Genomic DNA, 14,277 nt, shown 5'->3' on the forward strand with positions numbered 1-14,277 from the left:
AGTCACTTTGTTGGTGCCAAAATAATATTTTATGCCTGTCAAACTGAGTTATCAGCTATTGAAAATGGAAGAAATTCTTAGTTTTTGCAGCAGACTGCTAGCAACAAAATACCTCAACATAAAGAAATGGGGGTGGAGGTGTGTAAAGAGCTTTGCACAGTACTCTACCTGTCCTACATGGCAGACAAATAGCATTCTGGACACTAGAAGACACATAAATACACAACCAGTATGAAAAGTCATCCATTTGCGGGTCATCAGTTCTTTATGAATGAGTGTCACATTCTCATGATTTAAACCCTGAACTGACAGCGGTCACTGAACCTGCCTTCCACTTCATAAGAGTCAACGACACATTCTTAAACAGTGCCACTAACAACAGTAGCTCAAGTGAAACCAACACAGTCTGACATTTTGCTGTCGGGATTACTTGTGATTGTTACGTTTACCCCTAACTGATGGACTCCATGCTCACTATATTACTTCTTCCTTTTTTCCATTACAGCTATCCTTTGCAGCGACAACTCCTGTTCTAGCAGACAAGAAAAAATACCCCAACTTCTTCCGCACTGTTCCGTCAGACAATGCCGTGAACCCAGCGGTGGTGAAGTTTCTCAACTACTACAACTGGAGCCGTGTGGGGACCCTCACACAGGACGTTCAGAGGTTCTCAGAGGTCAGTTCGTGCTGTTTTCATAAATATACTTTTCTTTTTTTTCCAACGCTGTTAATGCTCCATGTTTAGTATTGACCAAAAGTTCAAGCAGTTCACTAAAACAAATCCATCATCTATATCAAAGACTACAGTGGCACCACCTTGTCATTAATACTAAAACTAGGTGAAGTTCAGTGTATTTGATTGATAGTGAAAATACCCTTAACGGTTGGAATGAATACTTTTTCTTATTACATTTCTACTTATTGTGGATAAAATATACATTTACCAGGTGTGAGAGGAGTTAAAATCTCCCACTGGTCGAAGGATATGCACATAATTAATAACATGGCTTTGCATTATTGCCTTCAGCACTCTCAGTCCCAACAGGGATTCTTGTTTAGCAGGCATTTGTTCTTTTTTAAGTTTGCGCGATAACAGTGCTGTTTACCAGCGTTTATGTGTGCCGTCCTCCTATCGCCTCTCACTGGGAGACATGTTTTTATTTTCTGAAGGTAGAGGTTAAATCACAAAACAGTGACTATATTATCATTCAAGGAGATTTCCATCTTGGCTTATTCAGATGAGGAAGCCAGTAGAAATAACACTCTTATTACTACTTTAAAACAAATCACCACTCACATGTAGATGGATTAGATGGAAATTATTTAGGCTTTGTGCACTGTACAGCTGTCACTAATGAATGATTATTCTCCAGTCACATGAAAGGATGCACACTGGATTATTAGGGAATGTAAAGGTTAAAAAAAAGATGAACAAACATTTCCATCCACTGGTCAAGGAACAGATGAAGGCAGAACAAAACCAAAAAACATGACTTGTAGTTGAGGGCAATGTCCCAGTTTGTTGGCTCCACCTCCAGAAATCCGACACAGATTTTTCCACTTCTTTTGACCAAATGGAGGCGTCGTGTGCACCTCCTGTCTGTGCGTGTGATTGTGTTTTTCTCTAACTTACTAAAACGAATGAGTTGACATTCACATCCTGCTGCTCTCTCTAGCTCTCCATTTGAACATATATATCTGTAGTAGCTTCTGTGTATATAACTGAGACCAACCACACTTATATCCTTATTTTTAACACCCATGTCCCTTAGACTTCCGTTGTTGTAGTAGTAGTAGTAGTATTTATTTATTGTCATTGTCAAGAACAATGAAATTGCTTCCATACAACCCAAAAAAAGAAGAAAATAATAAATACCCCTTAAAACCCAAGTGTACATATTTAACCCAGTGTGACTCCAATGCAATAAGACAATCCTTAGCAATAATGTTCGTAGAAATTCAGACAAAGACCTGAGAAACAGGTTGCAGTTCAAAAATAAATATAAATACAGTTTATTGCATGTATAAAGAGATAGTTCTTACTGAAGATAAACCAGCCCTCGACATCAAAGACGGTGACGCGCTGGGAAAATATTTCTAAAATATGTCCTGCATCGCCTCCAAAACTGAATTGCTGCTCCAGCTGGAAGCAAATTCTGAGAACTGCATGATATTTAGTTCCTATTATATTTACTACGTTCCATCTGTTCTTTTTGATGTTCCTCTCCCATTAAATACGCAGAATGCTGAATCCAGCCTACATTACTAGAGCTGGCAGAAGTAATGCATGGATAGATGAAGAACATTATCTGTGTTGACTCAGCACTTGTAGCTAACTCTCTTATGACAATGTTGGAGCTGAAATATATCTCAAAGCTGGAGGACGTATTTTGGAAGCTGTGGCAAGTTGGATTTCAGCTCAGGAACAGGAGGCGCACAATCGTTTGCACACCATGCAAAAATCCCTTCTATTATTAAAAGCAGCTAGCAGCTTTTTAATATAAGAGAAATGGGAGAAACAACATTCAAATTGATCCACACCATTAGCTAAAGATATTAAAAGCTTAAAATCATATTATACCAAAATGGATGCTAACTAGCGAGACAAACACATTCCTGTTTGTAGGAGGGTTGAACATTAGGAAACATATCGATTTATCACACGTTTGGAGAACTACACAAACTCATGGCACAAACATATCACGTCGGCAGCACAGGAACATTCTCCTAAAAGAGCCTTGTCAGAGGCATTGAAAGCATGAATTTGAGAAACATATTGTGAGCTCTTGCCTCCAGGCACTGGTTGAAAACAAAGTGCTCAGCGGCTAAAGGGTGGGTTGTGGAAGTGGGGGTGTGTATAAGAAGTCTCACTGCAAATCTCAGAGAGACCAAATCCCTTTATCACTCCCCTCCTGAAAGCACCAAGGAGCTTAGGACGGGTGCAAGACAGACGGCACGATTCAATCAACCTGCCACGAGATTGGCCTCTAATCCCGATTTACAAATATGCAAGCATTGCTTCCGTACTTTATGATTCACACAATCCTCTGTCGAGTTCAGAGCTTACTGTTCTTTGGTTCATCGAGAAATTACTCCAGCTCGCTACCAGAAAAAGAAGAGATATAGAAGTAAATGTTATTTGAATAATGCAGGAAAACAGACATTAATAGTAAAAATGTCATTTTTACCTACTAATAACACTATTCCAGTTTTACATTTAATTCATAAACATTTTTATATGAATTTTATGAACTTCAAATAAATTATATGAAGTTCATATGTTATACTCTTAACCTTCACAACTGTTTTAGTGTCACTTGTCAGTTTAAACATTTCTTTCCTAGGATCTAAAAACACAGAAAGCCAGTGTCCTCCCACTTCTTGAATGTGAAAATATACAAATACACCAATACACAAATAGACAGAATCAGCACAAGAGTGGGCAGAGCTAGTCAGAAATATTTCTTGTGAAGATACTTTTTTTTAAAAGATTTAATTAATTCTTCACATTTAACAAATATAATGAGAAATTCTAAGCACTGTCCTAAAGAAAAAAACACGTATTTTCCACTTTAAGAAAGTTTCATACCTTTGCAAGCTGATTTTGTGGTTTTTGAACAGATTTTTTATTTTTTTTTATCTTAGCCCTTGCAAAGAAATATGCAAAAACACAATTTCTTTGTGATCTATTAAAGTTGGATTTAGATTCAAATTGATATTCCTAGAAGTATTCTACAGTACTGAATGTACCATAAATCATGCATGCGTGCACAGAGGCATTTGCATCTATGTAATGAGTATACTACTGACATTATTTTAATTTCCATCACCTCTACCCCAGCATTCATCACCCTGTGACATACTCCGTCCCCCTGCTGACCTACAGTGTGCTTTCCCTGGGAGACTGCTCACAAGGTTAATTAATGTTATGTAACACTTGTTACAGATTCAGTCAGTGGCTTGCACATCACAGGCAGCAAACATACAGTATGGTGTCCCCTGAGAGTGTAACCTGTAAGAAAAAGCGTGCTCATCACTGTTATTTTTAGGCACCGGTGTAACACACACACAGACACACACACACACACATGCATATCGACTTTATGGATGAACACTGACTTTCTACAATGGTTTGTGGCTCATTGTATTGAGAAATAAGAATAACAGAGTAACAAAGAATAACAGCTAATGTAAGTATTTGGGAATGAAGATGACAATCTACACTACACACACACACACACACACACACACACACACACACACACACACACACACACACACACACACACACACACACAGCAATCAACATTATTGAGACAGCCAGACAAACAGGGCTCACTCAGGAACAGGAGCAGCAATCACCTGTCAGTCAGATGACAGACCTGACTGAGAGCAGGATTAAGACTCTGTCCTCTGTCTGCACCCCTCAGAGCTTAAACGTTTAAATAAACTATGACGACTGATAACTCTAGCATACGTTACCATCCTAGCATCCACTCTCACTCAGTTCCTGTTTCATTATGTTACATCCCATAAACAGTATTCCTAGAAATGTTGTTTCCAAAGCACAATTAGGGTTTGGGAATAGCAGTGGGGTTATCATTGATGATGACTCATGTCTCAGACGAATTACTGGTATAGCCTGTTTGTCCCACAACTGAATAGACAAGAGATACGCTTTTCTTTGCATCAAATGACTCAATGACTCAACATGTGATTTTGGTCCCGAACAGCTTGGCGTCATAGAGTGGAAAAGTAATTCCCAAGATAATCCCACGGGTCAGTGTTAAGAGTAGCTGGCTGTCAGGTGAAGCTTGGTGATGCTGGAACAGTGAACCAGCGAAGAATGACATCATACAAAGAAAATCAAAGCTGTTGTTGACGTTGCCAAACAAGGAGGCTTGACCGTTTCTGAAACACAGTGGTTCACCGTATGTTTTTAATCTTCAGCTGATTTAAATATATATTTCCCTTTGATGATAAATAATTATGTCATATGCCTACCAGAAAGCGTACAATGGATTTTCTCAACATCCTCATCTCCCACAGTCATTTTGATATAGTTTCTGTTCATATATATATGATGCACATATTAGTATTGTGTTAATGTAGAGATATTTCTGCAGTCTATTGATTACTAGATAGTGGAAAGGGAGTGGGATTAAATAAGTTTATGCTTCTTCCTGCTCCTTTTTGAACATGAAAGTTATTTGTAGTTGTGGTTGCTCGTTTTCCTTTTGTTTGTTTGTCTCTTTTTAATTCTATGTTGTTGTACTTTTTTAACATGTTCAAAATAAAGATTCAATCAATCAATGTGCTTTCTGAATTCTAGTGCACGTGACACTCTTTTTTTGTGTGCGTGGACCCATGCTCACAAGTGCAATAGGATTATTTCTCTTCTGCATTTGCTGTCGGGGATTCCCAGGCTGCCCCAAACAATGGTGGATGCTTTTGTTACGCAGGAAAGCTGCTCACTTTTCCCCCTCCTACTAGCTTTCAATCCATCTGTCCCCTCCGTCTCTCGCTCTGTCTAACCGAGTGAGTCCAGCAGAATACGGATGCATTTTTCCATCTCGGTGGAAGAAACACAAAATCAAACCAATAAAATCCTTTTGTGACAAGGGTTTTACTCCTGCAAGTCAATGGCTTTGTCTGTCAGCCTCTGTGCTCTTTGTGAGTGTATTTTGTAGTACAGCAGAAATTTTGTGCAACTCTCCATGTCTTGCGTGTGAGTGGTTGGTATATATTTTCCCAGAAACCCATTTGTGTTTGACCCACACACCTTTTACAAACAACAGGCTAACCAGCTGCTGTCCCTTTTCACACTGAAGTTCGTTTCCTTTTATCCTTTAGGATCAACACTCAACGCAACACAACACAACAGGACATTGTACCTCGTCCAGACCACCAAGCCAGTTGTTACTCAAGAGCAAAACTTGGTTGTATTGATTCACATCGGCCTCCCTGTTGTTTCAGCTCAGCGAGCAGTACATTGGAGAGAATGTTTGTACAGCAGTGAGTGATGTACAGAGTGATTTAGAGCTTCCTCCGGGGGTACCAGAGGAGAAGGCGATTATGAAAGCAGACATTTGGAGACATGAGGGAAATAAAGTTGAGGTTGTTCAGAGTTATTGATTTTTAGATGTCAGAAATCTTAGTTGATAGCACAAAACTGTTGTAATGACTAATTTTAAGCTGCAGTTGGCTAATTTTAACAGGAGTATCAATAGCAATAATACTGATAGTAGCTTTTACGGTTCAAATCCTGGCGCCACTTTGAACTAACGGGCTGATGATTGGCCGGTGCTTGGTATTTTGAGAAGAAATACCAATTTTTCACTAATTTTTCCACAGTTTTTATTTATTTATTTATGTCCCATCTACAGTTAGGTCCATAAATATTCGGAGAAATATACAATTTTTGTAATTGAGCCTGTCTCCTCCACCACACCATTCATATAATCAGTTTGTGATTGAAGTGCCGACTTTTCAGCTTTTAGTGAAAGTATTGCATTGTTTAGGAATTACAGCAATTTTTACACATAGTACCCCATTTTCAGAGGCTCAAGAGTACTTGCCAGACTTGGTCAGACAAAGTTTTCAGTATAAAAATTGTTTTTACTGTAATACTTTACTCCAGCCACCACCTGCTTTTTTCACTCTTGTATTTGAAAATCTGAAAAGCTGCTCTGTTGGGATGAGGCCAGGTGACTGACTGGGCCACATCCCTTTTTTTTTCTTTTCTTTTTTTTTTTTTGCAGTATGCTTTGAGGCATTATCAATTTATACTATGAAACACTATCTGCTCAGTTTTGCAGCATTTTGCTGAATCTGAGCTGGGTGTATAGCCCTGTATACTTCACAGTTCATCTTGCAAAAGAGCAAAGATTATAATTTTTATCCAAATACTCAACTGAATCTTTGAAACACTGCAGTACAGTCTCTAAGTATTATTATAAGTCAATTGAAGGTGACACTGTAAGGAGACTTTTGTATAGAAATGTGAATATACAACCACCATGTAGCTGAAGCAATTTAGAACACATAATTACAGGATGAACATATTAAAGCACAGTAAGAGGAAACACACAGGACTTCTGTTAGCTGTTATATGTTGTCACTGCCAACTCTCTGACGTGTCAACATGGCTCTTGGGTTGGGGTGGAGACACTGATGGCTGCGGGGCATGGCCCGTGGACATCAGTGAAATCCAGCATGAACACCACAGGACTTTATACCATATTTTGACTTTTTCGACGTAGGTACAACTGCATTCCATGTCAGAGCCATGGTGTTGTCGTGATGTCTCAGTGTGTTGCCTTACTGGAACAGAGCCATTATTAATGGTATTAGTCACACCTGTGGTTTTCCTGCTATGAGAAGTCAAAATGTCAGCTGTGAAAAAGGGCTTTTCTAAAATTGTGGATTAAAGGAGGGAAGCAAGAGGGCCGACTCGTAGCATGTGTGTATGTGATGGCCGAGAAAAAGTGAGAGGCGGTATGATAAAACACCTCAAGCTTGCCATCCCAGTGGGGTACCTGCTCCATTCTCCATCTTCTCAGATTGAATTACCCACCATTCTACTGGCTCAATACATCACAGCAGACATACAGCTGCTGCAGATACATCTACAGCACTGCACATTTGTCTACTTTTTGTCAAGCCCTGGATAACCAGCGAAGATTATTTGAAGTGTACATTTGTTCTTTTGTGTCTTATTTAGCGAAAAACAAACTCATATCGCTGTGACAAATGCACGCTCGGTATATTGCGAAAATTACAACTCCTCATTGAACGGGCTGAGGCAAATCAGGAGGATGACAGATCTGATGTATGTGTCCGCCATGCTAAAATGACAAGCTGCTTGTCTTTCTGTCTTTTCATTCACAGTTCATGGTAGAATATGCATGCACCATTTCAGAACATTAGATGGCCTGCATCCATCTCACTTTATTGCTTTATAATGCTGTGTACAGAATACTATATGTATATTGCGACATGATTTCATCTGCTTTAAGCCAGCAGAAATATATTCACACATTCAGTTTTTATTTGCATCTATCACAGCATTGAGCTAAATGATTGATTTTCTCTCTGTGATTTATGCATACATGATTTAATGAATCTAATGTTTAATATACTTTATAAAACTGCATTTCCTCCCTTTTTACATATTTTTAATAGCTGCTCCGTCATAGTACCAAAGTATTTGTTTCCTATAGGCTATGTGATTTAAGTTATTACACTGTTGTGAAGTTTATTGTGCAGTGTGTAAATGGTAACATTGTCTCAAATAAACTCTGGTAGGTTACTTAATAAAAGCACATTTGCACATTTGACTGCAATTGTCATGCTGGCTGATATTTTATGAGCATGTATAACTTATTGAACCTCTGACCACACTTACATTCTTCTACAGTAGACACAACTTTTTTACTACATCTTTCAGCATTGTCAGCTGTGCAAGCTGATAATATGAAACTGCACTGATGTGCCCTCATATGATCTGAGATGCAGGCTTTTGACACTGAGCATGGCTAACAAGTCAGATGAGAAGGGTGCGTTTTCTGAGAAGAATTTTAAATTTCAACTCATCTGACCTCAGAACAGTTTTTTTGTACTTTGCCTCAGTCCGTTTTAACTGAGCTTTGGCCCAGAGTAGATAGCAGTGTTTCTCTGGTTCTTGCTCACATGTAGCTTCTTCTTTGCACCTTTAACCTGCATTTGTGGATAGCAGGGTGAAGTGCGACAGACAAATGTTCTTGGAAGTCTTCCTGAGCCCATTCAGTGATTTGCAGGACAGACTCATGCCTGTTTTGCCTTGCCCCTCGTGCACAGGGTTTTCTACAGATTCTCAGGCTCTTTGGATGATATTATGTATGCTGAGGAACATAAAGTTGTTCCACAGTTTTTGCAGAATGGGGAACCTCTGCCCATCTTTACTTCTGAGAAACTCTGCCTCTCTAAGATGCCCTTTGAATATACCCAGTCATGTTTCTGACCCATTGTCAAATAACCTAATTAGTCACAAAATGTTCCTCCAGCTGTTTCATTTTACTACCACTTACTTTTCCAGCTCTTTGTTGCCTCAGATTGCTGTCATCAGATTCAATTTTTTTTTAAATTATACATTTTCTCACTTTAATCATTTGATATGTTTGCTTTGTTCTACTGTGAATAAAATATGGGTTTATGACGTTTGGAAATCATTGGTTTTATTTAAATTTTACACAGTGTCCCAACTTTTTTGGAAATGTTTTTGTAATTTCTCAACAACATTTGTGTATTCTCTCTTTCTGTTTTGCAGGTGAGGAACGATCTCACAAATGAGCTGGAGAAAGCAAACATTGAGATTGCAGACACAGAGAGTTTCTCCAATGATCCCTGTGGCAATGTCAAAAAGCTGAAGGTAGGTGAAGCAACCTAGAAACTTAAGGAAATGATCCAAGACCAGTTCAACCTGTAGAATTCCCAGTTAAAAAAAAATGACAAAATACCCATTAGGTTTTCATATTAGCTACTATTTTTCATACTGTGTAAAGTAAATTCTTTAGTATTTTATCAAGTGGATGTCTCCCTCTGTCTTGACAGTGGCCATTTAACCATATACATACAAACACATGCATACAAGGTTTTTTTGCATACAAATTTTGCAAGATTTAAAAAAAAAAGGATGCATAAAATCGATATTTAAATACTGTCTAGTGCATTTTTAGTAGAGAGTGGCACAGTAAGAGTAAAAAAAAATAGAAGTGAAGAGAGTGGAGGGGGAGTAACACTTTTTTCCCCCTACTGATATGTTGGTGGAATATATGACGTATACAAGATGGAGCAGGTTGAAAGAAACATGAGATGATGAGCGAGAAGAACGAAGAAGGAACAGGAAGATAAGCCGTCGTTCCTAAAATATATGTGTAAATCTGTGTCTTAAGCGCTGACATTTTAAGCTGACATCACCCTTCCTTGATCAACTCTAAATATGCAATCCACAGTGCTGAAATCTTTACGGAACAATTGGATCGGGTGGATGGTTAGGTGGATGGGGGGGGTTCTTACACTCTAATGGGTCTTTTTCCCGCTCATCACACAACAGTGGTTTGCTGTCTCTCCAACAGCTACATAATATGATGGGGGAAGAGAGTGACACAGATTTCGTTGTCAAGGCTGGAATTTTGTTTCTTTATTTTTATGGGTTTTTTTCACGGGACACTGTTGGTAATGTGACAATCCATGTGAGGGTAAAGGCCCATGGCGTCACTTTGTGATCCACAAATAGAGCACTCACATCTGCGATATTCTTGTACATTCTTGTACTTGTACAGCTGCTGTTATTGTGTATATATTTATTTATATTTAGATTTCTTCATACATTCTTATATAGTTCTATATTGTGTATTGTGTATTTTGTTGTACAGTTATTTTATTTTCAACTTTAATTTATATATTTTATCTTATTCTTCCCAGTTAAATTTACCCTTCATTCTAATTTGTGTTGTACAGTTATTTCATTTTTAACCTTAATTTATATTTTATTCCTTCCTAGTTAAATTTACCCTTTTTAATTTTTCATATTTATTTCCTATCTTATTCATAGCCTTTTCCTTTTTTGTTTTCTTTAGGTCACGAGCAGTTGTCCAAGCATTTCACTACATATCGTACTGTGTATGACTGTGTACGTGACAAATAAAATTTGAATTTGAATTTCTTTTTGAAATATTCAAAAAGGAGACAGGCTTCGCTGCTGCTGGGCATTGTAACAGCCCTCTCAGTCGCTTTTTTTTTTTTTAAATCTTTATCCCTCGTTCTCCGTCCCAAGTTCCCCGTTTATTGCTGGACAGGTTGACAAACACAGCATCAGAAAACAAAGGCAGACACGCATACATAGCACTTCTAATTTTAGTAATCTTTAGTTTGAACACAAACTAGGACCTCCAAGAGCTTTTTTATTTTTTGTGACAGAGAGCCAGTTTAGGCAGCTTGCATCCAATAGAAAGCCACATGAGAAAAAATGTCCTGAAATCTAAATGAAGACCAAAAAAATTTATTATTTATTATGCCTTAATTATTTATCGTACATTCAGAACTCTTCCCCCTCAAGTATGAGACACACCAAGGGATGGTTCATTTTTTGTTACACTTTACTTTTTTGTCTCACTGAGGTAGCAGGGTGTTTTTTGTCATTGCTTTTTTTTTGTTTGTTTGTTTGTTTTTGTGTCCCGTTTGGATCTTTAGCCATCAGAAATGTTGTCTTAAGGCCAAGAAAGATGCCAAGCGGATTTATTTTACCGAGTGGATCATCATGGCCTTGCCATATTGGTCCATTTGATTGACCTTTATTATAATTATGTATTTATTTTACAAACGGGACAGACATGACTGGGGGATAGGACGGGGAGAAAGTGTCACGGTTCTGGGTCAGTTTCTAACCAGTGTTTTGAGTTTTGATTGTTAGTTTATTTTTTGAATGATTGTTGTGGTTTTGATTACGATTATTATTATTATTGTTAGAGTTCCATGCTTCTGTTTATTTGGGGTTAAGATTTGTGCCCTCATGTTTTGTGTGGGTTTAGTTTCATGTGTCATTTTCTGTCTGTCTCTCTATGTCAAGTCTGCGTCTTAGTGTGATGGTTTCTTGTTCCTGTTTTATTGTGAAGGTCTGCGTCTCTTGTGAGTGTGTTCAGTTTTACCTTTGTCTCGTCTTGTTGATTATTCCCAGCTGTGTCCACCACCTGTGTGTAATTCCCCTGTGGTTCTCTGTGTATTTAAGTCATGTCTTCCGTCATTGTAGTTGCTGGTCCGTCTGTGTTTCCACCCTGCTTCATCTGTGTGTTTCCCTGCAGTCAACCATCATCTGTTTCCGCCCGCTCTCATTCATGTCCAGGTTCGTGTTCTGTAGTTAGTTTGTTCCCAGTTTAGTTTAGTCATTGCTCCGTTCGCCGTTTGTCCATTTCCTTTTTGTGTTTAATAAACCACCCTCACACCCATACAAGTGCCTGCGTTTGGATCCTCCTTTATTTTCCACACGGCTCATCTCACTCGCCGTGACAGAAAGAATGAAAGAAAGAGAGGGAGAGAAAGAAAACCAGAGGGGAGAGGAGACGGTGAGAAAGTGGGGAAGAAAGAAAGAAAAACAAACAAAACACCTGGATCACCTGTATGGAGAAAAAAAACAGAAGAGAAAGCAAACAAAAAAAGAGCAACATAATAAAAAAACAGCACCATCACAATAATCTAGCTAGCAGTAGATAACAGTAGATACTAAACATTAAACAATATTGTGCAGCACGCAAGATAGAAAGGTGTAGTCCGCGTCTGTGAACACCCGTGTGTACACCTGTGTGCACACCTGTGTGGATCAGCATGCTTGTATTCCAAAGGTTTCTCCATGTAACGATCTGCTAGGAAGTGTGGGGAGCCATAGCCCCGTCCCCCAGGGTATGAAGCAGGTATGGAGGAGATCCAGGCCCCAGATATCCAGAGGCCCCAGAGTACGAGGACCCGAGGAGGACCACCAAAAGGGGGGGGAACCGTGCCACCCTCCTGGGAAGAGCTGAGTAGAGCCCCAAACGAGAGGTCACCCAGCAGCTACAGAGCAGAGGCCAGAGGGGGTTGCAGTGGTGTGCCCGTGGACTCTGCCAGCAGCCTGCTGTGCCAGAGAGGGCCGAGCTTCAGGCCCAGAGGCCAGAAGCCGGAGGGCATCCCACCCCCCGGAAGGGGCCCAGCCGGGCCACTGATGTGAGCCGGTACATACATGAGCGCCCAGCCCCAGTCGACAAGGACCACCAACACACCAACGTCTGAGGGCATCAGCCACCGGCAGGGAGTGTGGTGAGGGGAGATAGGCCTCCGTACTTTAGAGGGCCTGAGATGTACCCAGAGAGGTTGAGTCTAAGACCCAACCTGACATATAGACACAGACGAACAGGCACACGCGGACACAAACATGCATTCCCACCCCATATACACAACCAAATACTCGGCACTCACCCAACGTGTAGACAGACACAAATAGACACTGCACAGACAGTCGCACTCCCCAAACATACTCTATATCCCAGGTCCAGGTAACCCCGCCCCCAGAGGGGCAAGCCGCACCTAGACCCAGGAGATGTAACCCTTCTCTCTGGGGTGGACGCAAGCGGACCACCTCCTTATCTGCAGTAACAGGGAGGCCCCGCATCCCAGACCCCAATCTGACGGCCAGCACCTCCTCCCAGCCCCCCAGCCCTGACGGCTAACAGAACCGGGGTGAGTGAAGACCCCAAACCTCCCAATGCTCGCTCATATGTAGTGTTGCTGTGTGCTGTTCTAAAGTGCATTTAATACACAGGAGAGCATGGTTCCTGCTTCCTCTCAGAGAGCAGCACGGCTCCTCCTGAAAACCCTTAGTGTCTATGTGCATTTAAAGTTGAGGGTAGGGCACCAGCGCCAGAGGTGGGTTGGAGTACACTGACCATCCTCTGGATGCTGTAGAACGTGCCCACCCCCAAGGCCCTATATGTATGTGTTATGTGAGAGTGTGAGTAATGTGGATGTCTAGGTTGCAGAATAAAATTGAGGCACAGGCGGCCAGAAGGGGACAGAGGGGGAGTGCCTCCCCTGCACCCTGGTGACATACCTGGACCCCAAGCCCTGCGTGTGTGGGTGGGTGTTGTAGAGCGGGAATAGGGAGGCAGCTGAGGATGGAGAGGGAAGAAAGGGAGGGGCAAGTGGCACCTCCCTGGGGCCAGCTCCCCCGCTGACCCCAGTAGGCACCCCCACACTCTGGAACCCACCAGCGCAAGGGGGCCCAGGCCCATCCGGACCGGAGCCCGCAGCAGCAGCACCGCCCAGCCCCACAGAGTCCGGGGCAGCCCACCCGACTCCACCCCAGAGAAAACTGCACCCACCCCATCATCCAATCATCTCCCAAACTACACAAGACAATAGACACCCAGGTTGGGTTCATTCTCTGCCTCTCCTATATCTCTCCCCCACCTGCAGAGTGAGCTCCTGTAGAGAGGAGACCACCTACAAAGATATAACAGCCTCCCCACCAGTTAGAGAGCCCCCTAGTTGGGCCGATGCACCAGAGGTCCCCTGCACTGGGGCTGAGCCCCCCTGCACCCACCCGCCCACAGCTCCGGCGACATTGTCATTGTTTTAATGACATTTTTATTGATATTAACTTTGTCAGGTCGTAAAATGATTGTGATCTAAAACTCAGACATCTGGCATGGACTTAGTGGCTTTAAAACCAACAAACTCACAGCCAAACCTTGTATTCAAAATTCTGTT

At 41.0% G+C, this 14,277-nt stretch overlaps 1 protein-coding gene across 1 annotated transcript in view; it reads left to right on the top strand.

The window, feature by feature from the left end:
* The window catches only part of gabbr2 (gamma-aminobutyric acid (GABA) B receptor, 2), a 212,175-nt gene that overhangs the window by 97,664 nt on the left and 100,234 nt on the right, over positions 1 to 14,277 (top strand). Inside the window, exons 3-4 of the mRNA XM_086280435.1 lie at positions 506 to 676; positions 9,308 to 9,409. Of these exons, the coding sequence (XP_086136561.1) occupies positions 506 to 676; positions 9,308 to 9,409 (273 nt within the window). The remainder of the gene's footprint in view (positions 1 to 505; positions 677 to 9,307; positions 9,410 to 14,277) is intronic.

This window comes from Aulonocara sp. 'chitande type north' Nkhata Bay, linkage group LG22 (genome assembly GCF_057382095.1).
Source record: "Aulonocara sp. 'chitande type north' Nkhata Bay isolate Kocher_YH1m ecotype deep benthic linkage group LG22, A_spYH_male_GT1.1, whole genome shotgun sequence".
Lineage (NCBI taxonomy): Eukaryota > Metazoa > Chordata > Actinopteri > Cichliformes > Cichlidae > Aulonocara > Aulonocara sp. 'chitande type north' Nkhata Bay.